The sequence below is a fragment of the Colletotrichum tamarilloi genome (assembly GCF_030869305.1).
Source record: "Colletotrichum tamarilloi strain Tom-12 chromosome Unknown Scaffold_82.1, whole genome shotgun sequence".
Taxonomy (NCBI): domain Eukaryota; kingdom Fungi; phylum Ascomycota; class Sordariomycetes; order Glomerellales; family Glomerellaceae; genus Colletotrichum; species Colletotrichum tamarilloi.
This window is the reverse complement of record NW_026849465.1, coordinates 21,056-44,772: the sequence shown is the minus strand read 5'-3', so window position 1 is coordinate 44,772 and position 23,717 is coordinate 21,056. Positions and strand designations below refer to the sequence as shown.

Sequence of the window (23,717 nt, the reverse complement as noted above, 5' to 3'; positions counted from 1 at the left end):
AAAGAAGCAGAAGAAGGTTGGTTCTTCTCTCCCCAGGGTCACACACACACAAAGGGCCTGACGGGTTGAGCCGGTTTGGGATGTGATCAATTGCGTCGAGCAAAGGGTCTCGTCTCGGCAGGTGACATAGGTCAGTGGCGTTCGCGAAAAAAAAGAGGCGCGGGCGGGCGCTTGCGAACGCTATCGTGGGTTGTCGCCGTCGTCTTCGCTCGTCAGGTCGGAGGGGAGGGAGGGTGTTAAGTTGGAGAAAGGGAAAGGTCGTTCGGCGGGATGAAGGGGGTGGGTTCGTGAGTGGGAGAAGAAAGGGAGTTGGAATTCCGTCGGGAACAAGTACCTTAAGGAACCAACTTTTTTTTTCGGGGTGGTGGGAAGGGGGGGAAAAGCTGACAGATGTCACCCGTGGATGGCTACGGATGAGGAGAGGTGGGAGAGTCACGGACGGGATACCTACCTAAGGAGGTTGGCATTTTTTCATGGCGATAGGGGAGCCGGGGGACGGAAGGGGACACCGTAGGCGCCTTCCAAGTTCCAAGTCCCATCTTCCATTTTACACCTCAATGTGACGGCAGGCACCATGCTCACGGCACCTGCCACCACGACCACGCAATCCAGTAGCGAGATAGGGACGCCGTCTCCTGTCATGCACCTTACCGGGTTCCTCATAGCCTCAATCAGAGTCGCGGTCCCCTAATTACAACAATGCCATCTTTCTTCACAGTTCACTCCCATGGCTGCTCACCTTACGCAGTATGCTGGGCTGCCCGTGGTCTAGGACTTGGAAAGTTGACGGGGATGCCAGAGACCAGACCGGACTGGACTGAATCTGGATGAGAACTGCAACGACTGCAACTCGACACAGCCAACCAGAGCACGGAAAGGGAGGGCAGAGTGGGGTAGAGGGGGGCTCAAGGTGGATGCGAGCAGCTCAGGGAACCTCGCGTCATTGGATAGATCGTCCCGCCAAGAACCGCGGAAAGGAGAAAGTGGACCCCCTCCTTTTCGTCTGGATATCTATCGGTACTCTGGGGTACGTACCAGCGTTATTCCATCGTGCAATCTGGACTCTTTCCGTTTTCATCCACTAATCACTCCTTCCATGATCAGCATCTATCTGCCCGTCCTGTCCACGTTAACAAAGTGCAAAAATACGAATACCTTAAAAACTTGCAATTCCGGTGTCCCAAGGGCTTAGGTAATAATCCTGCATCCTGTCAGCAGCGTTTGGCCCAGATGCTCAGACCTTTCCTTGACATGTTGCATTGGATGCTATTTCCTGTAATCTGGCAATCTGGCAGCTGCTGCCCTGGAGCTTGTCAGCTCCTGTCGCCTGCGCCACACTTCCCACCTCCCGTTTGCCCAATCGCCAAGCAGACAAATCGCACATACCAACTTCCAACTTCCATCCTGTCACGAACGGACAAGCGTGTGGTCCCCAAGGACAAGCCCCCAACCCGATCCTGTTCCGATGGTGGCATTTCGCACCCAATGGCAGCCAGTCTGTACTTCTAACGCCTCTTGTCGTTATCGACTGCCCACGAGTGGCACCAGCCGCACTACCTTACTCATGAGGTTGTATTTAAAAACCTACACAGTAAGCGCAAGCCGGAAATAATACAGATACAGCTTGGCTAGCTCCGTTGATCATTGATGAGATTGATGAAGGCCATCTATCGGTGTGGATCACCAGATAACCATGACTTCAACTCTAATCGTCCTGTGGGTTGCTCACCTGTTGTGCATGACTGGTGCACGGCATCCATCTCACTCCACGGCTTTGCCGATTACTTACTTTGATGCCACTGAATATTGACATGAGGTGAAGAACTACCTACCGGTGGTACGCCCTGTCTCATTTTTGCCATATAATTACCTTATATCATCCTCCTACATTCTTCACGCCCTTATCGAGTTATCAAATGCTGAAATGGCTGAGACAACACAAATCTCCCATACTCTGACTGACGTATGAAAGAAATAGTAAACTCTAAGCCTATATGGACTGTTGAGCCTTATTTATATCTCGATCAACAGATTTGACAACGATTCCTTTCTCTGATTTAGAACACCCTTCCCCAAATTAGCATATGGAACTTCATAATGTCTCAACATCTCACCTCTCGCATGAGAAAGATGAACCGATGAATACCCCTTTCCTTACCAGTCTGATACTGGAGACTGCCCGGAGAAAGTTGATAGTACACTGCTGGGAAATGCCATCCCAAGGACCCGTACTTCATAAATGACTACCTGACACCAATCTCATTCTCCATCTGAGGTTCGTTCCTGGTCATTGAGGGCCCTCACTTCGCCTTGCTAAACATCTTCTTCTCCGTAGACCTCATCTTCACCATAATCCTCTTATACAACGGATCCTGCAAGGTCGCAGGCACCAGGTCCAAAAACGCCATCTGTACCGCGTGGCCCCAGTACGGAATCAGCACCGCTCTCCCGCACCCGACCCTGTCCAAGATGGCATTTGCAATAACTTCAACCGAAGGCCAAAATACCCGCGGCGTCATCAGCTCCGGCTTCGTCGCCACCGCCCCAATCCGCACGCCCATGACCTCGACATCGAATCCGTCCATCGACAGCTCCCTTGCCATGGACGTCGACATGGCGCCGAGATACGCCTTGCTCCCGCTATAAAAAGACAGCAGCGGTAACCCGTTATCCGATAGTGACCCGACATTGATAATCAACGCGGGTTCCGACGACGCAGTGAACCGCGGAATCAGTATAGCGTTGAGCAGCGTTGGAAACAGAGCATTCATGTGCACGTTGGCCGCAATCTCCTCCATCGACGACTCATCTAGCCTCCTCATGATCGGCTCCGCCGGTCCGCCGCCGACATTGTTGACAAGCACGCGCAGGTTCAAATTCTCCAGCGGCGCAAGCATAACATCCCACGGCTGCTGCCCGGCTCCGAGAACCCCGGCATCGCCAACCATGATGCGAAACTCCCTGTCCGGATTCGCGAGCGCGAGGTTGTGCCGCACCTCTTCCAGCTTGACGTCGTTGCGGCCGTGGAGGACGACGTTGAAGCCCCGCCGGGCCAGCTCGTTGGCAAGACCTTTGCCTATGCCGTCGCTTGCGCCGGTGACAAGGGCCCAGGCTGGTTTGCCGTGGACGGGGATGAGGTAGCGGTCGAGTTTGGATTTGCGGAGGAAGGGGAAGAAGGGCCATGCGAGGTTGTATGCCGCGCTGACGAGGGCGATGAGCCCGACTATTTGAAGGAAGCTGAGAGAGTCCATAGTAAGGTGATTAAAAGGTGGTACTGATCAGTTACTAGCTAGCTAGCAGAAAGCACGAATGTGAATGAAAAGAGCTCAAGCTGCCTCTATTACCCACCTTGTCCCGTTCCACGCTCAGCTACTTGTACGCTAGAAAGAAACGAAACACGCATGTGAATGGTCTGACCAGACGTCATCCAGTCCAAGAGGTTGTCGAATTGACTCTGGCCAACAGGGATGGTTCAACAACACCAAACGCCAGTCCTTTATGCTCCCCGCGTGGAATTTGGGCATCCGAGGGCGGCCAGCCACCAAAACCCGTTAATACGGATACGCTCTACCATGCCATCTCGGAGCCAACTCGTTCCCCGATGAGCAGCTAGACGAGCAGGATCTACCCGCAGCGTAGGCAAGATACCCTCAGCATGTCAGCAATGCAAGAGTTGGGCCGAACTCTGCTTCCCTTTCTTGGCCCTGTGCCTCTAGTAAGCCTATTTTCACAAATCAGAGCCTAGGCCGTTCGTTTCCGCTCAACATCGGACGGAGAATAGAGAGTGCGGAAATAAGGCCCAGCTGTTTGAGCTTGGGGGGTAGTAGTAGTATTGATACAATGTCTGTACATACAAATCGCCGGGAAGTAATGGTACATTTTCTCATCCTGTTTTTTGGGCTCTTCCTCCACACCAACCACCGCTCTCCCGTGTCTACCAAAGGGTGTTGTCGCGGGTAACCTTCTTAGTCTCCTTGCGCGACTCCTTGTCGGCGTGCTCGATGCGCTTTCTCGCAAGCGGCACCTTGAAGTACAAAGACGGCGACTCGCCCTCCTTGAGCAAGTGGCTCAAGTAACCGCGGTGGGCGGGGTCGCGGTAGTACTCAATATCCTCACGGCTCGTGGGGTCGGGCAATCTGTAGAGGAACGTCTTCTTGCGGGCCTCGGAGAGGATGCTCTCGACGTACTCCTTGCCGACGGGCAGGGGCTTATCCGTGTTCTGGGACTCGCCTCGGAGGAGGCGCTTGATGGACTGCTTGGTGTAGAACCTGGTGAGGATCTTGCCGCCGTTGCCCTCGACGGCGTCAATGGCGGAGGCGGAGGCGCGCGAGACCATGATGTCGATGGGCTGGCGGAGGTCGGTCTTGCCGCGGCCGAGGAGCTTGATGCCGTCCTTGACGCTGCCGATGAGGCCCGACTCGATGATTTCCTTGACGGTGATTTGCTTCGTAGGATCCAGGCGGCCGGCGTCGATCCATTGTTGAAGCTTGTCGAGGTTCAGTTTGGACATGACGGGAGCGCGCCTGCGTTTGAAAGTCAGTGACTGAAGATCGATTGTGTAGACAAGGCTCTGGACAAGCCATTGGCGAATGATGTTCATAAATGCACCTACTTGTTGTCGAAACCCTTCGTTCCCCTTTGCACGATCAACGGTGTCTGACCACCTTGGAACCACGGCTTGACGTGGCCATGCTGTCCCTGACCCTTGTGACCTCTTCCAGACGTCTTGCCCTTGCCGGCAGAGGGACCACGACCGAGTCTGATGCGCTTGTTGTAAGCTCCCTTGTTGTCGCTCAGGCTGGCGAGGATGGAAGCATTGCGGGTGCCGATAGACAGGCCAGCGAAGAGGGAGACGAGGCTCGTTGGGTTCGTGGAGGGGCGGAGGGCGCGGCTACAGCATGTCGCAGCATGCAGCGGCGATACTATCCGTGGCGGCATTGTGAGGGTGGATGTGGTGGCGGTCGTGGGCGTTGGGTGACGATGAACAGCGACACGGCCGAGATTCCAGGTCCGGTCCTCCAAAATTTCCAATGGAGCCTCACTCTCCCGGGAAGCTGCTGCAGGTGGCCCGGTCGCGGTTCGGCAGGTTCACGCGAAGAAGAGCCGACCAAGCCACACTCGATAAGAGTGGCTGAAGCTCATCAAGGTGTGGCTGGTGGATATCAGGTACGAAGCACCTTGCGTGCTCACCTAAGGCCCACTTGAAAGGCATGACTTGCGTTAGGCACCTGAAGCTTCCCTGGCAGCAGCCCAGTGCCCCTCTACGGAGAAGGTACCTTAAGGTACGGAGCACGTCGACCTGCGACAGGGACTGTTTGCTCCGCAACAGCGTGGTCTCCTGGTTCAGTCCTCTACTCCGTATCTGGTTGTCCCAGCCCCGTTCCTGGTTCAGGCACTGAGTGAGGCACAGACGGACAATTGGAACTTGGGCTCACCTCACTCAGCACTGTCAGTGTCGCCAGAAACAGCGTATCCTCGTTCAAGTTCCAGAGGAAGGAAGTACCTGACCAGGTCCCTTCCCTCGCAGCCCATGCCCGTCTCGACTTGTCTCAAGCTTCCAATCCTTGGCCCCAGCTCTGCCTCCAGGTTGGGTTGTGACTTTGGGAGTCCAAAAAAAAAAAAAGGCTCAAGCTTTTTGTCTTGATTAATCTTTTTCCTTTTCCAACTTCCAATCGTGAGATCGCTCTCTGTTTCTGTACAGTTTGTTGTGTACGTGTACGTACGCATCATCGTCAACTATCTCGGTGCTGCGTGTACATACATACTTAGGTATCTCTCCTAGGTTCCATACCTTGTCATTGTCGCGGCCTGTCGCATCATCCACCCACTGGACCCCCTGGTCTTCCTTTCATCATCGTCTTCTTCTTAGGCTCCTTGCGCTGTTGATGTTTGCAAGGTACGGATACTCGACTCGACTGGACGCAGCTCAGCTCTCCCACACCTCTGCTGGAACCGACCTCGAGCTCTCTCGGCTCGCTGTTACTGCGATACCTTGACGTTGGCGCCAGTACCTACGCGGCAAGCTTACTCCGTCCGGACCTTTGGTCACCACGACTCGCCCGTCGACCTCTCTGCTCTCGTACCTTATCTCGTCACACTGCAACCGCCCGTATTCTACAAAGTCCCCCGTTACGCATCAATTACGAGGCCTCTCTGCTCTGCGTCCTGCGTTGGATAGCGCACTCCTCCGACCAGTAGCTCTTCCAATCCATCCAAGGGACGTCAATCGGCCTCTAGAGTACAGATACCACCAGCCAAACGCCAGTACTACCTCGATAACCTTGGAATTCGTTACCACCCTTCTCTCGCACCCCTCCTAATCGCAATTGGCCGTCCAGTACATACATAATCGCCTACAATGTCCCTCTTCGGATCATCACCACCGGCGGATTCGCCCTCAAACACCTCTGCTGCGCCCTCGCGATCGCTGTTCGACGAAGGCTCCATGTCAAAGTCCGGCTCCAATTCGCTCTTCACCGACGACGATCTCGCCGGAGCCGAGAGCTCACCATGGGACATGCCCACTCCGAGGAAGAAGCAGTCGCGCGCCGATGTCGTCCGCAACCTCTTGTCCGCCTCCGACGTCCCCGAGCCCTACATTGAGACCTTTGACACAGTCGTGCGCGAAGATGGCAGCGGAGGGCGCGTCAACGCAGGTGGCATAGCCAAGCTATTCGCTGCTGCGCGCCTGGGAGCCGACCAGCAGGCGCAGATCATGTCCATGGTTGTGCCAGCTGCAGGTGGCGACATTGCTGTCGGACGCGGCGAGTTCAACGTCCTGCTGGCTCTTATTGCCCTGTCACAGGAGGGCGACCACATCAGCCTCGACACCGTCGACGAGCGACGCAGAAGTGAGTCCATTTTCTTCCACCTCTTTTCCCTCCATCACCATCGCCATCATCATCACCATTTCCCAGCACCAGCAAACACCCACTTTTGTCTTGCCCACCTTGTTATGTCATGACCTCGGCACCCTGTTCGCCGAGCTGAGCTACCCGACCCTCGCAACTATCCCTCCTTCGTACCTTGCTACCACTTATCAGTGCGCGCAATCTGTGTGGGGTTCTCTGCTAATTGCCAATACACTAATCCAGATCTCCCACTCCCCAAGCTCGCCGGCTTGACTGCTGCTCCCGTGATGCCTCCCGTCTCCGAGCTGGCTGCCAAACCTCCTCAAGCCCCTGCAACCCCCGTCCAAGATACCCCATCTCCGCCCTCACCGCCGCCGCCGCAGCCCACCACTCTGCGCCGACCTCCGATGGACTTCCCAGAGCCAGAGGACCCATGGAACTCTCCCGATGTACACAAGGGCCACGCGCACGCCATCGCCGAGTCCCCCAGTAGAACCAACGGCGCCAGCCCCCAGCGCCCTGCAGCAAATGGCAATGGCAACGGCAATGGCCACTATAGCACGTCTCCCAGCACCGCCATCGCCGGTCGAACCATCTCTTCCTACACATCTGCGGCCATCGGCTCAGAGAGGAGTTCTGGGAGGCAGGATGTAAACACCGGCACATCGCCGGGTGGTGGATGGGGCGGCTACTTTGATGGCAACACCACGGGAGGCGGCTTCAGCGAACCACCCCAAAACAACCAGGTCACAAGTCCTTTTGGCGGTGCAAGCGGTGGACGCGACGCGAATCTCAACCCTGCGACCGTGCCCTCTCTGCGGCCTGCCGTGAGCGGTCGTTCGGGAAGTTCTGTCGAGGAGAACGTCGTCATCACGTTGATGCCGGAGAAGGAAGGACTCTTCATGTTCCAACATCACAACTACGAGGTTGCGAGCGTCCGACGGGGTAGCAAGGTCATCAGGCGGTACAGCGACTTCGTCTGGCTTCTGGACTGCTTACACAAGCGGTATCCGTTCAGAGCTCTCCCTCTGCTGCCGCCTAAGCGTGTTGCTGGTAGGTCTCATACTGCTTCTTGTTCACAATGTTTACATGGCCCCTACTGACATCCACGCGTTAGTCAACGGTAACCACTTCTCTAATGACGGCGCATTTATCGAGAAGCGCCGCAGAGGCCTTGGGAGATTCCTCAATGCACTTGTCCGGCATCCCATTCTGAGCCAGGAACAGCTCATCATCATGTTCCTTACTGTCCCGACTGTAGGCCACTTCTAGTCTTCTCAGTCCACTGCATTTCGCTAATTGTTAGTATCAGGAACTGGCTGTATGGCGCAAGCAGGCCACCATCTCCGTTCAAGATGAATTCTCCGGACGTGCCTTGCCGCCTAACCTGGAAGACTCGCTGCCGCCCACCCTCGAGGCCATGTTTGATAAGACGCGCTCCGGTATCAGACGGTCAGCCGAGCTGTACATTAACATCTGCAACGTCATGGATCGTTTGGTGAAGCGCAGTGAGGGAGTTGCGGCGGACCATGCTCGTATTGCCATGTCCCTGACCTCACTCACCGAAACGAGTGCCGATACATATGCCAGCGACACCAACGATGTGCCTCTGCTCAATGATGGTCTGACGTCCATGAGCAGACACTTGAGAACGTGCCAGACGCTTTTGGAAGATGAGAGCAAGGCCTGGGAAGAGGGCGTGTTGGAGGATCTCAAGCGCCAACGAGATGCTCTCGTGAGCATCCGTGACTTGTTCGATCGCAGGGAACGTCTGGACAAGGACAATATTCCCTACCTTGAGCGAAGGATCCAGACAAATGAGACCAAGTTGGCCAGTCTCCGCAGCAAACCCGATGGCATGGTCAAGCCTGGTGAGATTGAGAAGGTGGTTGAGTCTATTCTCAAGGTAAGTTGGACGTATTCCGCTCGCTTGCTGCAGTACTGATGATAGTTACAGGACAAGGAGTCCATCGTCAACCAACACAACCGATCCATCTTTGTCAAGGAGTGCATCCGTGACGAGCTCATCTACTTCCAGACCACCCAGTTCCACGTCTCGCGTTGGAACCAAGACTGGGCTCAGGAGCGCGTCAAGTACTCCGAAATGCTGGCCGACAACTGGCGCCGTCTTCTCGATGAGCTTGACGGCATGCCCCTCGGCGACTAATTACCTTTCCTCCGTACTTTACCCTTTCTATGAACGCATCGGCTTTGCATATGAGCGTCTCTTTACTACTGGCGTTCTCGTCTTTCCTCTTCATCCGCCGGGATTATTTCGACTCTTGCGTTGGACTGTGTCAGCGACAGTCTACCTCAAGTCTTGTACGAATCTGTGTCCGTTGGTTCTTGTTTTTTTTTTCTGAGCGCGATATCTCTCAAGTCAGAATGTACATCTTAGAGCAGGGACCCGTTGCCGAATACCCTTTGGTTACGCAAGTTGCTTTTAATACATTGTTCTTAATCTCGATCTCATCATCTGCTCTTGCATCCTTTGACTTTTACCCGGTAGCTCTCAAGGCCTCGACTTGATGAACATGCCGTCATCATCGTCGTCGTCGTCGTCGTCCAGGTCGAATTATTCGTCAATCTACGTTACCATTAGATTAAGTAAGTGTCTCATGGCTCAGGTTAGACTTCAATCCACATTCCTGATATCATCTCAATTACAGTTCTCATGGCGAACGAGACCTCGACTTCATGAACCACCATACTTTATCCGTTTCTATAGATTCGATGAAGTTGACAAAGCACATCATTTAGAGTCTCTCTGTGTCAAAGGATCCGTTCGGAAACCATGCTGAGCAAGCATCCAAGTTCTTTAGGCCAGGTGTTCATGTATTTCCCCATATACCTAGATCAGTGCTCGAATGTCAGATGAGATATCTGATCTCGTAATCCAAACGATAGGTTCTCCATCTATAAGATCACATGCCGTCTGCCAGATGGCTTTCACTCATCGTTCGAAGCACTTCAATCATTAAAACGGCTTACTAAAAACAGAATAAGTCAGTATCCGATAGCTTCACCTTAAGTGCCCATAAATGCCACATGGCGACGGACCTGGCTCTTATATCGCAGAAGATGTCTGGTCCCGAGCCAAACCATATGCTTCTCGGCGATCTGTAGTTAGCATCAACGAAGAAGACGAGGCACCTTCTACAGTACAGGGCTTTTCATCCATCGAGGCTTCTCCCTAATCAGTGCTCCAGCAAGCTTTCTCTCCTCACTAAGCTATCAGATCTATCGATGAGACATCATCATAAACGAGTCAGACAATTGGATATGGCGAAAGCCTTATAACGACGTCTCATCTAGCTAATCCTCGGAGCTTCTAGGTCCTCCTCTTCTTTGCTTCATCCCTCAAAGGAACGCTAATGTGCTCAGATTGTGTCTCTGGGTCAGACATAGCACATGCCCTCCACGATCCCCCATCATCGCTTCGTAACAAGAGCTTGTGTCCACGTCCTCAGGCATAGCACAGGTAGCTCGACAGCCACGGGACGAGACCAAGCTATCGTGAAAATCTCACAAGCTCCGTCATAACATAAGCCCTAGAATCCCGTTAACAAGCGGATCCCTCCACGATAGGAATTCACGTCTAGAAAATCCTTTCAGTTGACGAGACCTTTTGGACTTTCTCTTCTTTCTTTCCACCCAGACATCACCCCATTCTTCCAGCCTTGTCTGGACACATCTCGACAGCCAACTATCTCCTCATTCGCGATACCTAAAACCAATATGGATGTAAGTCACCCCTCCCCCATATCCCCCTATTCCTCGCGAGTGTTACTTACTAATAATCGATTGCCAGCAGGAAAAGGGCAAGAAGGACAAGCCCATCATCGTCTCGAGCGACGAGGGTGTGACTCCCCCCCTCACCCCCCGAACCGCCGCGGCCGCCGGCCACCTTCGGCTTGCCCGCCTTCTCGCCGAAGGCCCCGAGGGCTGGAGGGCCGATCTTGGTCCTCCTACCCTCGCCGAGTTCGGCCTGGCCCCTGCCCTTCCTCCGGCCCCGGCCCCGGTCTCTGCCCGCCCGCCCGCCTCCGCCCGCCCTCCTACCTCCCGTGCGGCCAACGCCCGCGCCAGCCCGGCGGCCTCGGCGGCCTCGACAACCTCCAGCTCGGCCAGCAGCTCGATTGGGTCGGGGAGCTCGGCCTCTGTCGGCTCCTTCTTCGACGACGAGGACCCCCAAGGAAGGATTCGGGCGCAGACAGGCAGCAAGAAGGACCACCGCCGCTGCAAGTTCAAGTACTACCAGCGCAGGCAAAGCCGATCCAAATATCGCAACGTATACCGTTGCAAGGGCTATCCCGGAAACTCCGATTGCAAGAACATGCTCTACTGCTCTCGCGAAAGAAGATGCCTACACAAGTCCAACTTCAAGGACAAGGACGGACGTATCAACCTCAAGAACTGCGCAAGCTGCCGCGCCGAAACACGTACCGCCAAGATCGAGGACAAGGGCGAGCGAGAAGCCAAGAGACGCCAGCTGGCCTCCGAATTCAAGGCCGTTCCATTCAAACGCGGTTCCGGTGCTGGTCGTAACGCCAAAGGCAAGAAGCGTCGCCTCGGCAAGAAGAACTACTCTGCCCGCAAGGGTAAGGCCACTGTCAAGTCCGGCCGCGGGGCTACTGCAGGCGAGACTGAGTCCGATGTCGAGTCGGAGGAGGAATCCCTGGGCCACGTGGACCTACCTGACGAGCGTCCTGGCTTGAGAAAGCGTCGCCGCAAGGATGGGTCTGACGATGACGACGACAACTACGGCGCCAACGGAAAGGGTGGCTTTTCGGGAGTTGGTGGAGGCAACGGTGCGATCCCTGTGATTGCCCATTGAGGAAGTCTCTATTCTTGTGCCGGAACGCTACAGAGGTCATACATCCAACTTCATTTACGACTTGGTCCCCTACCTGTACCGGCAGCTTGCACATTACGACCTATCGACATCACCACTGGATCGATTCGAACAAACATACATACATACAAGGCGGCTCGTTTTCTTTTTCGGCATGACAGGCTCGACATGGCTAGTGGTTCTCATTTCTTACACCATTGAGGGAAAGTGAGCGTGAAGACTGTGCCTAGATTGAGGCTTTACTTCAGCGAGGAGTCAACCCCCGGGAGAATGACTTTGGCTTTGGAGGGCAAGGAAACTGGGTCCTGGAGACGCGTGAGGCTGGTAACTTGGGGAAGGGGGCTGGTCTTATTGCTATGAGACCTGACATCTTCAGCGGATTCTTCGCCTTGCTGGAGACATCGACATTCCCACTTATGACGAACAACTTTACAAATGGGGCATGTAGACCCAAAGCCAGGATCTTGGTTCACGCTCTAGATCTTCACAGTGTCTCTCTACTCCTACGAAGGTTGGAAAGAGGGATGGGTGGTGGTTCTGCATCCGCAAGGTAAGCTCATTTCCTTCACTTCAACCAACCTGCCCACGAACTAACTAGTCTCTAGGAGAGTACTGGGACAGCTGACGAAAAGTTAAGCTTGAGAGCAGCTGGGAACGTGTAGATTAGAGCTGGGGAGAGTGAGAGGCCGATGATATGGGAAGCTTAGGTCTCCCAGAAGGGAAGGCGGGGGAATTCGAGACTCGGTACTCGGGAGCTTAGATCGCCCCCGGATTCATCGTCAAATACATACATTTCCCTTGGAGATGCCTTGTGCACCTATGATGTGAGATTTTTAACATTGACTAAAAAGGTGGAAACAAACTAGGACATGCACAGGTTCTTTCGTGAGTCAGCTACTCTTAAGACCTCATCTTGGAGAGATACTACATAACTACCTCAAGGATTGGCTGCATCGAGGCAGCGTGGATCGAAGAGCTCATAGTTACCTTGCGATGAGACCATTCCTGGAGTCAATGTGGTGATCAATGAGCTTAAGCTAAGCCACGTCAATTCAATACATTGACTTTACAAGCTGTCAAATGCTGGCTGGATCTTCGCGTGGCATGGCTGTCATCTTTGAGAAGCAATACGAGAAGATGGAGCCCGCGGTCCGCGACGCCGCATGGCCGACGCCTTCCGGGCGCCGACTCCCGCCGGCACACGGATTGCGGAAGCTGAACAGCTACTTGAACTGGCGAGACTCATGCACATTTAACCATCTCACCTCGACTAACGTGCTTTCTTGGATTCTCTTTGTGGAAGAGAAGTCAAGTACTAAAAGGGAGGGGGAGCATCGGCGCCTTTCCCGAAATCGCACATGAGCAACCCTCGCCTAACCTCATTCTTCTATGACCACTCGACATCCCACCGTTTTTGGCTCACCGCTGCTTCACACCATCTTCGCCCAACTCCTGCTCATCGATTTTCTCATTATTCTCGTATTTCACGCCCGTCCTGCGTCTCTTGCACCCAGATTATCATGACGGTACCATCCCAAAGAGACCCAAAAAGCAACCCTCTTATCTCATCACAGAGATAATGGACGGCTGGGATGTGGGCGAGGCTGCCAACCAGAACGTCGAGACCCCCGGCTAGTTGCCGGTGTCGCGCATATCAATAGATAATGCACCGCGATATGGGTATGTGGGATGTGGGATGCGGGAAAATGCCAGCAGAGCAGATCGCTGAGACTAATGGCCCATGGGAAACCTAGACCACAGCATTGGATATCAGATATATCAATCGCCCCGGGTCGCTAGTCTTGCAGGACGGGCGCGCCATCGCGGGGCAACCTTTTCCTGACTTCACCGTATCATTGCGGATGGGGAACTTTCTCGGCAGCTCGGCACCGCCAACGATGGGTTCGTATCCCGATTGAGAGTTGCGTAAAGCACACACTTAAACGATGGATGGAGTAGGCTGTGCCGTGTTTCCCGACGGATCTTACGGGGACCGGTTGCTGTAAGGGATTAATACTGGTGGTGCGACACGTCCAACCATGACAACGACGGCACTTCTCTCGCTCTCACGGACTACGGCGCGATTCATGAACAGCAAACGATAATCACGATCAGGCGAAGAGGGACTGCTATGGGTATTGCAAATAGGAGTCGACATTAAGGAAGAGGAACGAATTCCTGGAATATGTATCTCGCATCTATCTTCGACGGCCGTCAATGCGCTCAATTCCGATCTCGTCGAACGCGACCGTTTTATCTACCAGGAAAGAGGAACCAAAATATCCAGGACACCATTCAATGAAAAGGAAACGAAGACAAAGCACAAGGAAACCCGAGGTATTACATCCGTCCTGCATATCATCTGCGCGTTCGAAACTGCCGTTTGCTCCAATGTACACCAACCGCAAACAACAGTGTCGCTACATGTATGCGCCAGAAAAGCCCAAGTGAGTAACGAAAATTCCACTGATTGGAGGAAAAAGCAAAAATCGTGAGAAGCATGAGGGATGTGGGAGAGGGATGACTGAAGAATGCGCCACCGTCAGCCCAAGACAGCCGCAAACCTTGGCCGAAAGTCTTAGTTGCACCACATCTCAACACGAGTCTTGTCGAGCTGGTCCAGGACGTCAAAGTCAAGTCCTGTTTGTCGGAAAGCGACAATGATCATGTCGAAACGCTGCTCCAGCGACCGCGCGTTCCAGTCCTCGACGTCCAGGCGCGCGATTTGCGGTACAGCCTCCTGCTTGACGAGAGGATCGGCCCAGCAAACATCGACCTTTTCCGTCAGCACGAGGCTTTTTGCGAGTTCGAGACCGGGAGAGTTGGCCAGGTGCGACTGGCCCTTCTTGAAGCCCATACCCACGACAAGGACGCTAGGTCTCAGCTTCTCGGCGCACAGTGTGTCAACCGCGCGCTGAGCGATAGCCATGGGGCGAGCTCGCATCTTCTCCGTTGCGTGTTGCAGGAGAGGAAACTGACTGTTCGTGAGAAGGTAATACGGGTTGACTGGAATGCAGTGACCACCAACGCCGAGGCTGGGCATAAACGGCATATATCCAAAGGGCTTGGTCGCCGCGGCACCGGACACCTCGTATGGGTCAACGCCGTGGCCCAAACAAGCATCGGCCATCTCGTTTGCGAACGCGATACACATCATACGCTGGCAATTCTCGTACAACTTGGTCATCTCTGCGACTTCGGGCCGAGACACAGGGACGACATTGTCAAACACCTGCGAGTACAGGCGAACAATGGCATTGAGCGAGCCTGGAACCACATCATCCAAGCCGGAAACGATTTTGGGAATGGCGAATGCAGGCGGCTCAACTCGGCCAGGGTCAACTCGTTCGGGCGACATGCCGGCAAAGAGGTGACGCTCCTTCGCCAGAGGCCCGAGCAGCTCTCTCGTCATACCGACTGCGACGGACGATTCGACGACAACCACCGAACCGGGGCGAGCGTATGTGGCGACGTTCTTGAGAGCAGATTTCAGAAAGGAAGCGTCAATGGTCTGGTCTGGGCGCAACAGTGTCGGAACTGAGATGAGAAAGTGCGTGGCAGCTGCCATATCGCTAGGCTTGCAAGTGAACTTGGCCTTGCTGTCTGGGCCAAATTCCTCGCCAAGACTCTGGACACGCGCCTCAGAGACATCAAAACCGAGAACGTTGAACTTGCGAGCAAAGTTGCCCACAAGGTGCTCTCCAACGTATCCGACACCGATGACGGCCACCAGAGGTTCCGCCTCTAGGTCAATGGAGCTTGCAACCGTGGCAAGCTCCTCATCCGATTCGCACTCCTCCGTGGGAGGTGTGATGGGGTAGTAGCCATCATGAGGGAAGTCCCATACTTGAGGCTTCGTCTCCGGGGAGTCGAAAGGATATCCGTTGTGGCAAGTCGGAGAACGCTCCGGGGTGTCGGGAGTGAGCATCTGGGTATCCATTGCAATGGAACGAGGGTGTAAACGAACGATGAGGGCTTCTACAAAACGAGTGGCGGGGTATGTCTGTGAAGATGAAGGAGAATATCTTTTCTGATATCTGCCTTTGAGAAAAAGTCAACTACACTGCCAAGTGTCTATAGCTCTTGAAAAGGGCGTAAGAGTGGAAGAGAGGGGCGCACGGAATGGAAGGAAGAAAGCCCTTGTCAGAGGAAAGGAAGCGGGAGTTAAAAAGACTTGCCAACTGAGGCACTGACATGATGGTCAGGCACAAGGAGGAAGGAAGAAGAGGAGACAGCCCACTCATGTTGACCCTGCCCCTGGCGTCAGCTTTCTCGAGGTTGCCCAGACCAGACCGTTGCGGCCGCCGTCCTCCATGGCAGCACCAGAGCAAAGCAATGATTGAGACATGGCATCGAACTGGGTGTTGCCGGGCCTAATCGGGATCCACGTCTGGTTTGCAGCATACGGCATAAACGCCATGGTAGTGGTGAGGCTCCCTCAAGCCAGCCCGGCGGCACGCGGCTGGAGAACAGCGACGGGGCCGTGGACAGATCAAAGTCGAAAAGCAGAACGACATGTTAGTTTCAGGTCGAGGCTAGCTCCCGAGCAGGCCAGAACTTGGGGTCAAACAGGCGACCATGAGCAATAGTTTGTCCAAAAGCAGTCCATGGCAAAGCGGCCTGAAGGTGGCTGAAGGTTCCACCCCCTCAGAGCGCAACCGCAACCACAACCACAGGCGCGCTTCGGCAAGACGACGCTGCACGGAGAAGATTACAATAGCGCAATATGGCATCAGCACAACGACAATGGCAGAATACTGCTCAGGCCGGGTGTGTCCAGACTCTCGTTACTCACCAGCAAGATCATCCAGCGTGGAATCGCCAAGCTGGCAAGCCCGGATGCATGAGGCAGGCAAAGACACTCATCTCCCCTGTCTGCCCACGGCACTCTCACGGCTCGCCGAGATGTACTCCGACGCTTGATGTCATGCAGAACGCCCCCCGTCAACAGTTGCTGAGGGCCAATTTTTGTGAGGAGGTTGCTGCGGCCTGCTCGGCTGGCCTGGGAGTAAGTATGCTTTCTTGGAACTTGGACGCGGAATTCGACCATGACAATCTTTGTTGCATGGTCATATTCGAGGTTCGTAAGCGGTGGTCCAGGGTACTGCTGGATCGAGATGAATCGAAAAGGGCCCGAGGTTACGCTGGGGTCACCTTCGCATCTCACGGCCGAAGGGGGTGCTTGCTTGGCCACCGGCCTTGGGCGCGTCGATCACGCATGGCTGGATTCTTTTCACGGAAGAGATTTCTCAACCTCTCTTTTCCGGCAGTGTCCCAAAAAAAGGCTTGGAGGTCATCTTCGACAGAAACCTTGCGAGAATATCGACAGGGGGTCTCCAAGACGAGAAGAAGGGTGTATGGGCAAGCTGGAAAAGAGCCAGGATGAGGCTTGCTTGCAGAGTACGGACTGAAGGCGGCGTACAGAAAGCTCCTTCGGTCTCCGTATTCCGTATGCCCATATCGAGGTCGACGGAAGCCACTGTCTTGGCAGCTTGATATCGAGTCGAGAGTCGATTGAGACGACGTTATGTGTCGAAGCACAACAATAGACAAGTAAGTGTACGGTTGTGGAGGAGATGATTGGTGTGAGGAACGAGACAAGGAACGTTCGGTCAGCTCCCCATGGATATGCATATGGATATGCATATGGGAGATGCATATGCAAGTGTCATGCAATATGCATTACGGCAGCATGATGGCGAGGGATCCGCCCCCGCCAATGCTTTATTGCATCTCGGGAAAACGCTGGGTGGTATTGCATGAGTGCGAAGTCCACAAGGGGCGGGGTGTCTCTCATCCCCGCTCGACTTTCTTCTTTCTTCATCTTCTCCGTTACTGCATCGCCATCTTATCATTTCCACACGCCCCCTCCATCATCACCACATCACCCACCCACCCTCCTCCATCCCCCCCGTCCGCTCCTCCTTCGTGAGCTACGTACTCCGTAGTACGTAGTAGGCTCCCAGCTTTGTGGGGCACGAGCCCTTCAATGGCTTACCGGTCCGTCCTCCACGATTCCATCCCATCAACCGCCCCGTTCGACACCGATCCAAGCTTCCAAGCCACAAACGGCCCCTTGCACTGGGCGGCATACACGTGGTGGAGAAACCCGCCAACGGACAACTGTTTCCCTCAGAGACGCCTCTTTTTGTGCTGTCCGCTCTCTCTGACCCTCGTTCAGGAAGAGAAGAAGAAAACATCAACGCCAAGAACCTCCCTTCATCTCGTCATTCTCGGCTCGGGACCGGCGCGGCGCCTTGGGGGGATGCGCTTGTGTTGCACATGTGGCGGACCTACCAGCTGGATTTCATTTTCGGGACCTCTCAAGCCACAGCGGACTTCTGTCAGCCAGCAAACAAGCGGCCTCTGGTATTCCTACTGAACGATGCTATTTGCAGTCCCGCCGCCTGGGGCCAACATATGGCTCGAGCCGACGGGTTGTAGCATGATGCTTCATTCAAACAAGCAAAACCTCTGTCCGAAACGGGGCGCTGAGAAGTTTTGATCGACAGCCAAGTCGCACACCGTCGACCGGGACGGCATCATCAAGCATTCGGCTCGTTTCATACCACGAGGGCAGCTCTTCTCGAAAGGGAGCCAAAAGCGGGAATCTGCCTCTGCACTCCTATGTGGCCGTTGACGACGGCTTCGACTGTAATGCCGTCTCCTCACCACGATCTCGCAACACTTGCCGACCTGTCTCCCGATCACCAGAAGCCCACTGCAGCGTCCACGGACGAAGGTGCACCGCCACTGCGCGCTTCTCATACTAGTTCTCTGTGGTTCAAAAGACTTTTTCAATGTTCTGACCATGGGACTTGCCATCGTGCTCGGTGGGTGCCCTCAACACTAGCATGATTGGTGGGACTTTGTGCCCTCTTCTCAAGCTGACGAACCAAAAGATGGGATGGCAAAATGCGTCTGCGCTGGTGCCATCTGCACTGCAAATGCAAGATGCAATACAATTATAGAAATACAGAGGCACCCCCAACGGATCGGGGATGGATATTGGAGCCGCAGCTCACAGCCCTGCCAGGTCGGCGCCAAGTTCTGCCAACAATGCAAAGAAGACGAGGTGCATCTCAATCTTTGTGTGAGGTTAGGGATGTCATTGGCCCCAGTCATGATCGCACCGCTTCAGTCTGGTGACTTGTACGTCCTTAGGCTTTCGGTTATACGAGGAGGTCTAATCGATGAGGCTGCCGTCTTTACTCAATCTTTCGCACCTTACGACCTTGTCCGACCTGATGACATCAAGAACCCAACAAGCGTAGGCTGACCAATACTCACGGGGACGAGAAACTCTCAACGTAGTGTCTGCCTGATTACTGAAAGAGTTGGTTTGCGGAGAGGAGGATGCTGACGGCACTAAAAGATTGGAGCAAAGCGACATTTTTTTTGTTTACCGCCAAGAACCAAAAGTTCTATGCCCGTTTGTTGGAGTCTAGGAGGCAGGAAATGCCGACCAGAACCTCGCTGACGAGGACGCGGCAACAAGCGTAGTAGTGTGTCGCCGGGTATCGGCGACTGCACCTCTCGGGTTCATTACCAAAACCTCGGAGACAGCCAAGGACCGGCGCGTCCGTAGGAGGACAAGCCTGACCAGCCTGGGGAAACACAAGCCCGTCCATTCGGGTTGTCTGCTGAAAGATTCCGATCTTCGCACCAGCTTTTCGGGGTCGACATACGACGGTGAAGAGAAGCAGATGAAAGACAACGTATCCTTGTTCTCAACTTGGTCTTCGAAATCATGCGGCGAGACCATTCTCGCGGTCAAGTTTCATTTCGAACATCGATGCCGCAGGACACGGAACCTGGACGAGCGAATTTCTTTGAGAAGAGACAAAGACGGGTGTCTAGGTACTTCACCATGATGACTCCCCGCCTCTCATCTCGTTATGCGCATCTTTACACAGAGCAAAGTTTTCCTCGGATAATCCAATGTGGATAATTGACAGGGGGAATACACCCATATCCAGGGATTCTGGACTGTTCGGGGGCATCTCGTCGCCCACGGGCAGCCCCCCGGTTACATCCCAGCCCTGGTCTTTGATCTTCCTCTAGGTATGCCCCTGTCACTTTCACAAAGCACATCATCAATCTATCATCAGGGCACTTGCAGTGGATCTTCGGTCTGTCTGGCTGGAGGTTGGCATGCTGGCCTGACTGGATACGTTATTGCCCAGCTTCTGCAGCTCCAAGTCTGCAAGGGCCCAATAAGTCTGGTCTCACTCAGCCCATTTCATACTCAATTGGGAGAAAAATTTTCCTTTTCACCGTTAGCCTGCCAACGCACACCTTGTCTACCATTCACCGTCCGGCTGTTGGACGGCTGGCCTCGTACACGAGCAATATCTGCCGATCCCAGCCTTTAGTCGGGCACAACGGGGCCGTGATCGGGTGAAAGCTCATATGGGTTCATCTCTTCGACCCCGCGAGCTTCCCGTACGGCGCACCTAACCCGGCTCTCACGGCTCCGCAACTCGTATGCCACCTGTCGACAGCCTATGCGTCAAGGTCTGGCATGTAGTCATGCTGGGGTCGCGTACGAATAGTTGGGTCCGAAGCCATGGATTCAGCCATCTAGAGGATCGTAGGACGCAATGTCATGCTGAATATTGGAGTCTTAGCCCACGATCTGACGAAGCGCCGCCTCGTATCGAGAGAGTTGAAGGTGCCAGCCTACCTTTGCAAGTGCCGTTTCTCCCGTCTGACTCCATCCATCTTTGACCTGAGGAATGCCATTATATGCGCTTGGCCAGCGCCATTGATCCAGCTGCCAAGTCACACGCTCTCAGCCAGCCTACTCTTGCCCTCTCTGTCAATACAACCCGAGGGACTGGACTCAACACGGCGTCCTTGGCAGGTCTGTAGGAGCAATATCCATCTTCGTAGTGTAAAGCCGAAGACCAGTCATTATCGTCGAGGAATCTCTCGTAAATACCGCCCTTCGCCTTCTTTGAATCATTCCGGAACCTATTCTCCATCTTGCCCGCAGCGTCGATCGGTCGGAATCATACCCTCTTTGCCTTGCAGACTGCCTCACATTCTCTAGCTATGCATGCGCTTCTGCCTATTCTCCTTTCAGGGGCGGCCATGGCCGCCACTATAAACGCTCCCCTGAGAAAGCGCGCCGAGTGCGGGCCCGGAATCGGGTCCTGTGATCCGGGCCAGTGTTGCTCAGAAGCCGGCTGGTGTGGAACGACGGCAGATTATTGCGGCGGCTCGCAATGCCAACTTGATTACAGCGACTCTTGCGATACCTTGTAAGTTCACGTCGGTCGAAGTTTCCACTGTGCCGCACAGTTGCTAACCAAGCCTCGAAAGCTTCCCGCCACCTGGTGCTAGCACAGAGAGTATCGCGCGGCCCCTCGTGGGTTCCGTGCCTTATGGTGTGTTCATCTGCCTATGCATCGTGGGACGGACCTAACTTGCATATCCGTCTAGGCTCAATCATCACCACTTGCGCCAACCCAGGAACCTTGGCATTGACCTATGATGATGGCCCTTACATCTACACCTCCAACCTGCTCGACATCCTGGAGGCCCAGAACATCACCGCCACCTTCTTTGTCGCCGGCAACAACATTGGCAAGAACCGGATGGACAACCCCGATACGCCTTGGCCGGCCGTAATGCAAAGAATGTACGCCGCCGGCCACCATATTGCAAGCCATACATGGACCCACCGCAACCTGAACGAGGTCAATAGCACCATCCAGAGAACTGAGATCATCTACAACGAAATGGCATTCCGAAACCTATTCGGCTGGATTCCCACTTACATACGCCCGCCATTCCTTGAATGTGACGCCGGGTCAGGATGTCAGAACCTGCTCAAGACGCTCGGCTACCACATCATCAACGTTAATATCGACACCAAGGACTACATGTATGATTCGCCTGAAGAGATCCAGACCGCCAAGGACCGCTTCTCCAATGGTGTCTCAACAAATGCGGCAGCAAACAAGTACATCGAGCTGTCCCATGATGTGCACTATCAGACCGTGGTCAACTTGACCCAGTTCATGATTGATACTGCCAAGGCGCGTGGTTATCGCCTTGTGACCGTAGGAGAGTGTCTCAATGACCCCAGAGAAAACTGGTACCGGTCAGCGGGTGGCGCCATTAGCTCCGGCGTCGCAGTCGGCACGACGAGGACGACGACAACAACCTCGGTGCCCACTTCCGCGGTCTCGACGCCTGTATCATCGCTGCAGACCAGAGCTACGTCTAGCACAACATCAACCAGCGTCGTAACTCGCACATCGTCGTCAAGCGTCCCTGCTTCGACCAACGTATCACCGGACCAGACCTGTGGTGGTACCACGGGTTACACGTGCCTCAACTCAGCGTTTGGCAACTGCTGCTCCTACTATGGATTCTGGTAAGCCTCTGGACGCCTTTGACGCCATGAATGATACGGCTGACATGCTCCCCTTAACACAGCGGCTCAAGCCTTACATACTGCGGAACAGGCTGCCAATCAGGCTTTGGATCTTGCTCCCCCCAGTCATCGGCTGTGGCCGAATCTTCCAATGGTCTCTGCGGAAGCCAATGGAATGCCACTTGCAAGAACTACGGCACGAAAACTTGCTGTTCTCAGTATGGTTACTGGTATGCTTTTTTACACTTTCTCTCTTCCTCCCTGTTGACCCTGGCCTTCGGGCCTGGTCCATCCGCAACAATTAGTCGCAATAATTCGGCATGCTGATGAGAATATTACAGTGGCAACTCTGCGACGCACTGCGGAACAGGCTGCCAGTCGCTTTTCGGAACATGCAATTGATCGGGCTGTGTTGTTTAGTGCAGCATATATTGCCAGCCTGCATCTAAGCTTGAGGCTGGTCGCCATACTCGCACAGCATGGTCGATCCTCGGGGACCTCCCCCTCCAGCCCGGGGGAGTCCCCGTACAGATCATTTTTCTGCAATATATCGCGCAGAAGATGACAACGAACATGAGGGGCAAACTTTGCAAACCTTGATTCACATATTATTGTTTTTTTCGGTCGGTCGGGCTATGGAACCGGTAGAAACGACCGTCGCGCAGTCTATCGAGAGACGCCAAGGCTGTCGGCGCGGACGCACTGCTACCTGGCTACCAGCTACCACCTACCTTTACGATCTCTACGGCCGAGAAGCTGGGATACAGCTGGGGAGGGACTTGAATCATTTGCATTGCAGCAGAAGCGTTGGAATACAGTTAGAACGCATTGGCATGTGGACGCAGAGAGGGCTTGGAACATTTGGAGGAGGCAAATAGTTTTAATGATAACACCTAATCGAGCAGGCGAGAGGGCATGTCTCGACCTACATCGTGCGTTTGCGACATCTCAACGGCCAGTGTCGTGCTTGTTTTTTGCAATTTGAATTGTTTCTCCGGACGATGCATGTCTTGGAGCGCGATTACAACGGTTTTCTTTGTGTTCACCTTCCATATACGAGGAGCCTCCGAACGACACACCATTCCATATGTAACATCGAAGAAACGCACGCAATTATCGTGGTCAAGTCAGCTGAAACTATCAGACATTGCAACACTTTACTTGGGCACCTGGCAGCAAGAAACGGGGAAACATGTCCCGAATACCGGAGAAAACAGCTTTCGCCAAAGCAACTCCAAAAATTGTTTGCTGCACTACGACGTATGACGAGCTTGGCCGAGCCCTCGGGCGACGGGTTCGGGAATACCATGTGGTGGGACCGGCTCTTCAAGGGTAATGTAAACTAGAGAGCTGAAGCGAGAACCTGATTAGATGTCAGTTAGTTCCACTACCCCCTTAGCTCACCCGCGCGGCACCTGTCTCCGAGCTGCCAAGGGGAGCAATAACTACCAAGATTTTACCCGAGCTTACGTGGGGAGAAGAGATGAAGGCAAAAAAGATGCAGGTAAGCAAATAACTTGAACTTTACCTGTTCTAGGTGCCATTGAGCTTAGCACACTTGTTGACGATGTGATTGCTTGAATGGGACAGGAAGAGACTTGGTGCGGAGCGTGGATTGCGAGGGGAG

The 23,717-nt window shown here is 54.2% G+C and overlaps 11 protein-coding genes across 11 annotated transcripts; 7 read left to right on the top strand and 4 right to left on the bottom strand.

The window, feature by feature from the left end:
* Positions 1 to 1,263: 1,263 nt before the first annotated feature.
* On the top strand, positions 1,264 to 1,509 carry CTAM01_12762 (uncharacterized protein; the record flags this gene model as incomplete). Its single annotated transcript, XM_060528767.1, has 2 exons — positions 1,264 to 1,389; positions 1,438 to 1,509. 2 exons carry the CDS (start codon positions 1,264 to 1,266, stop codon positions 1,507 to 1,509), a joined length of 198 nt encoding a protein of 65 aa, XP_060389318.1.
* A 791-nt stretch (positions 1,510 to 2,300) lies between these two features.
* Positions 2,301 to 3,251, bottom strand: CTAM01_12761 (short chain dehydrogenase; the record flags this gene model as incomplete). The annotated part of the gene is made up of 1 exon (XM_060528766.1): positions 2,301 to 3,251. One exon carries the CDS (start codon positions 3,249 to 3,251, stop codon positions 2,301 to 2,303), a length of 951 nt encoding a protein of 316 aa, XP_060389317.1.
* Positions 3,252 to 3,934: 683 nt separating this feature from the next.
* CTAM01_12760 (ribosomal protein L15) lies at positions 3,935 to 4,938 on the bottom strand (the record flags this gene model as incomplete). Its single annotated transcript, XM_060528765.1, has 2 exons — positions 3,935 to 4,523; positions 4,613 to 4,938. 2 exons carry the CDS (start codon positions 4,936 to 4,938, stop codon positions 3,935 to 3,937), a joined length of 915 nt encoding a protein of 304 aa, XP_060389316.1.
* Positions 4,939 to 6,358: 1,420 nt separating this feature from the next.
* CTAM01_12759 (sorting nexin mvp-1) lies at positions 6,359 to 9,018 on the top strand (the record flags this gene model as incomplete). Its single annotated transcript, XM_060528764.1, has 5 exons — positions 6,359 to 6,851; positions 7,095 to 7,904; positions 7,969 to 8,108; positions 8,164 to 8,757; positions 8,809 to 9,018. 5 exons carry the CDS (start codon positions 6,359 to 6,361, stop codon positions 9,016 to 9,018), a joined length of 2,247 nt encoding a protein of 748 aa, XP_060389315.1.
* Positions 9,019 to 10,589: 1,571 nt separating this feature from the next.
* On the top strand, positions 10,590 to 11,685 carry CTAM01_12758 (uncharacterized protein; the record flags this gene model as incomplete). Its single annotated transcript, XM_060528763.1, has 2 exons — positions 10,590 to 10,595; positions 10,663 to 11,685. 2 exons carry the CDS (start codon positions 10,590 to 10,592, stop codon positions 11,683 to 11,685), a joined length of 1,029 nt encoding a protein of 342 aa, XP_060389314.1.
* Positions 11,686 to 11,942: 257 nt separating this feature from the next.
* CTAM01_12757 (uncharacterized protein) lies at positions 11,943 to 12,521 on the bottom strand (the record flags this gene model as incomplete). The annotated part of the gene is made up of 2 exons (XM_060528762.1): positions 11,943 to 12,179; positions 12,495 to 12,521. Coding segments are annotated over 2 exons (264 nt in total), but the record flags the coding sequence as incomplete, so codon positions are not given.
* Positions 12,522 to 12,783: 262 nt separating this feature from the next.
* Positions 12,784 to 13,339, top strand: CTAM01_12756 (uncharacterized protein; the record flags this gene model as incomplete). Its single annotated transcript, XM_060528761.1, has 2 exons — positions 12,784 to 13,015; positions 13,278 to 13,339. 2 exons carry the CDS (start codon positions 12,784 to 12,786, stop codon positions 13,337 to 13,339), a joined length of 294 nt encoding a protein of 97 aa, XP_060389312.1.
* Positions 13,340 to 14,281: 942 nt separating this feature from the next.
* Positions 14,282 to 15,643, bottom strand: CTAM01_12755 (nucleotide sugar dehydrogenase; the record flags this gene model as incomplete). The annotated part of the gene is made up of 1 exon (XM_060528760.1): positions 14,282 to 15,643. One exon carries the CDS (start codon positions 15,641 to 15,643, stop codon positions 14,282 to 14,284), a length of 1,362 nt encoding a protein of 453 aa, XP_060389311.1.
* A 786-nt stretch (positions 15,644 to 16,429) lies between these two features.
* CTAM01_12754 (uncharacterized protein) lies at positions 16,430 to 17,089 on the top strand (the record flags this gene model as incomplete). The annotated part of the gene is made up of 1 exon (XM_060528759.1): positions 16,430 to 17,089. One exon carries the CDS (start codon positions 16,430 to 16,432, stop codon positions 17,087 to 17,089), a length of 660 nt encoding a protein of 219 aa, XP_060389310.1.
* Positions 17,090 to 17,692: 603 nt separating this feature from the next.
* CTAM01_12753 (uncharacterized protein) lies at positions 17,693 to 18,085 on the top strand (the record flags this gene model as incomplete). Its single annotated transcript, XM_060528758.1, has 1 exon — positions 17,693 to 18,085. One exon carries the CDS (start codon positions 17,693 to 17,695, stop codon positions 18,083 to 18,085), a length of 393 nt encoding a protein of 130 aa, XP_060389309.1.
* Positions 18,086 to 20,760: 2,675 nt separating this feature from the next.
* Positions 20,761 to 22,492, top strand: CTAM01_12752 (polysaccharide deacetylase; the record flags this gene model as incomplete). The annotated part of the gene is made up of 5 exons (XM_060528757.1): positions 20,761 to 20,969; positions 21,031 to 21,095; positions 21,151 to 22,090; positions 22,153 to 22,320; positions 22,432 to 22,492. The coding sequence occupies 5 exons, from the start codon at positions 20,761 to 20,763 to the stop codon at positions 22,490 to 22,492; spliced, it is 1,443 nt and encodes a 480-aa protein (XP_060389308.1).
* Positions 22,493 to 23,717: the final 1,225 nt, after the last annotated feature.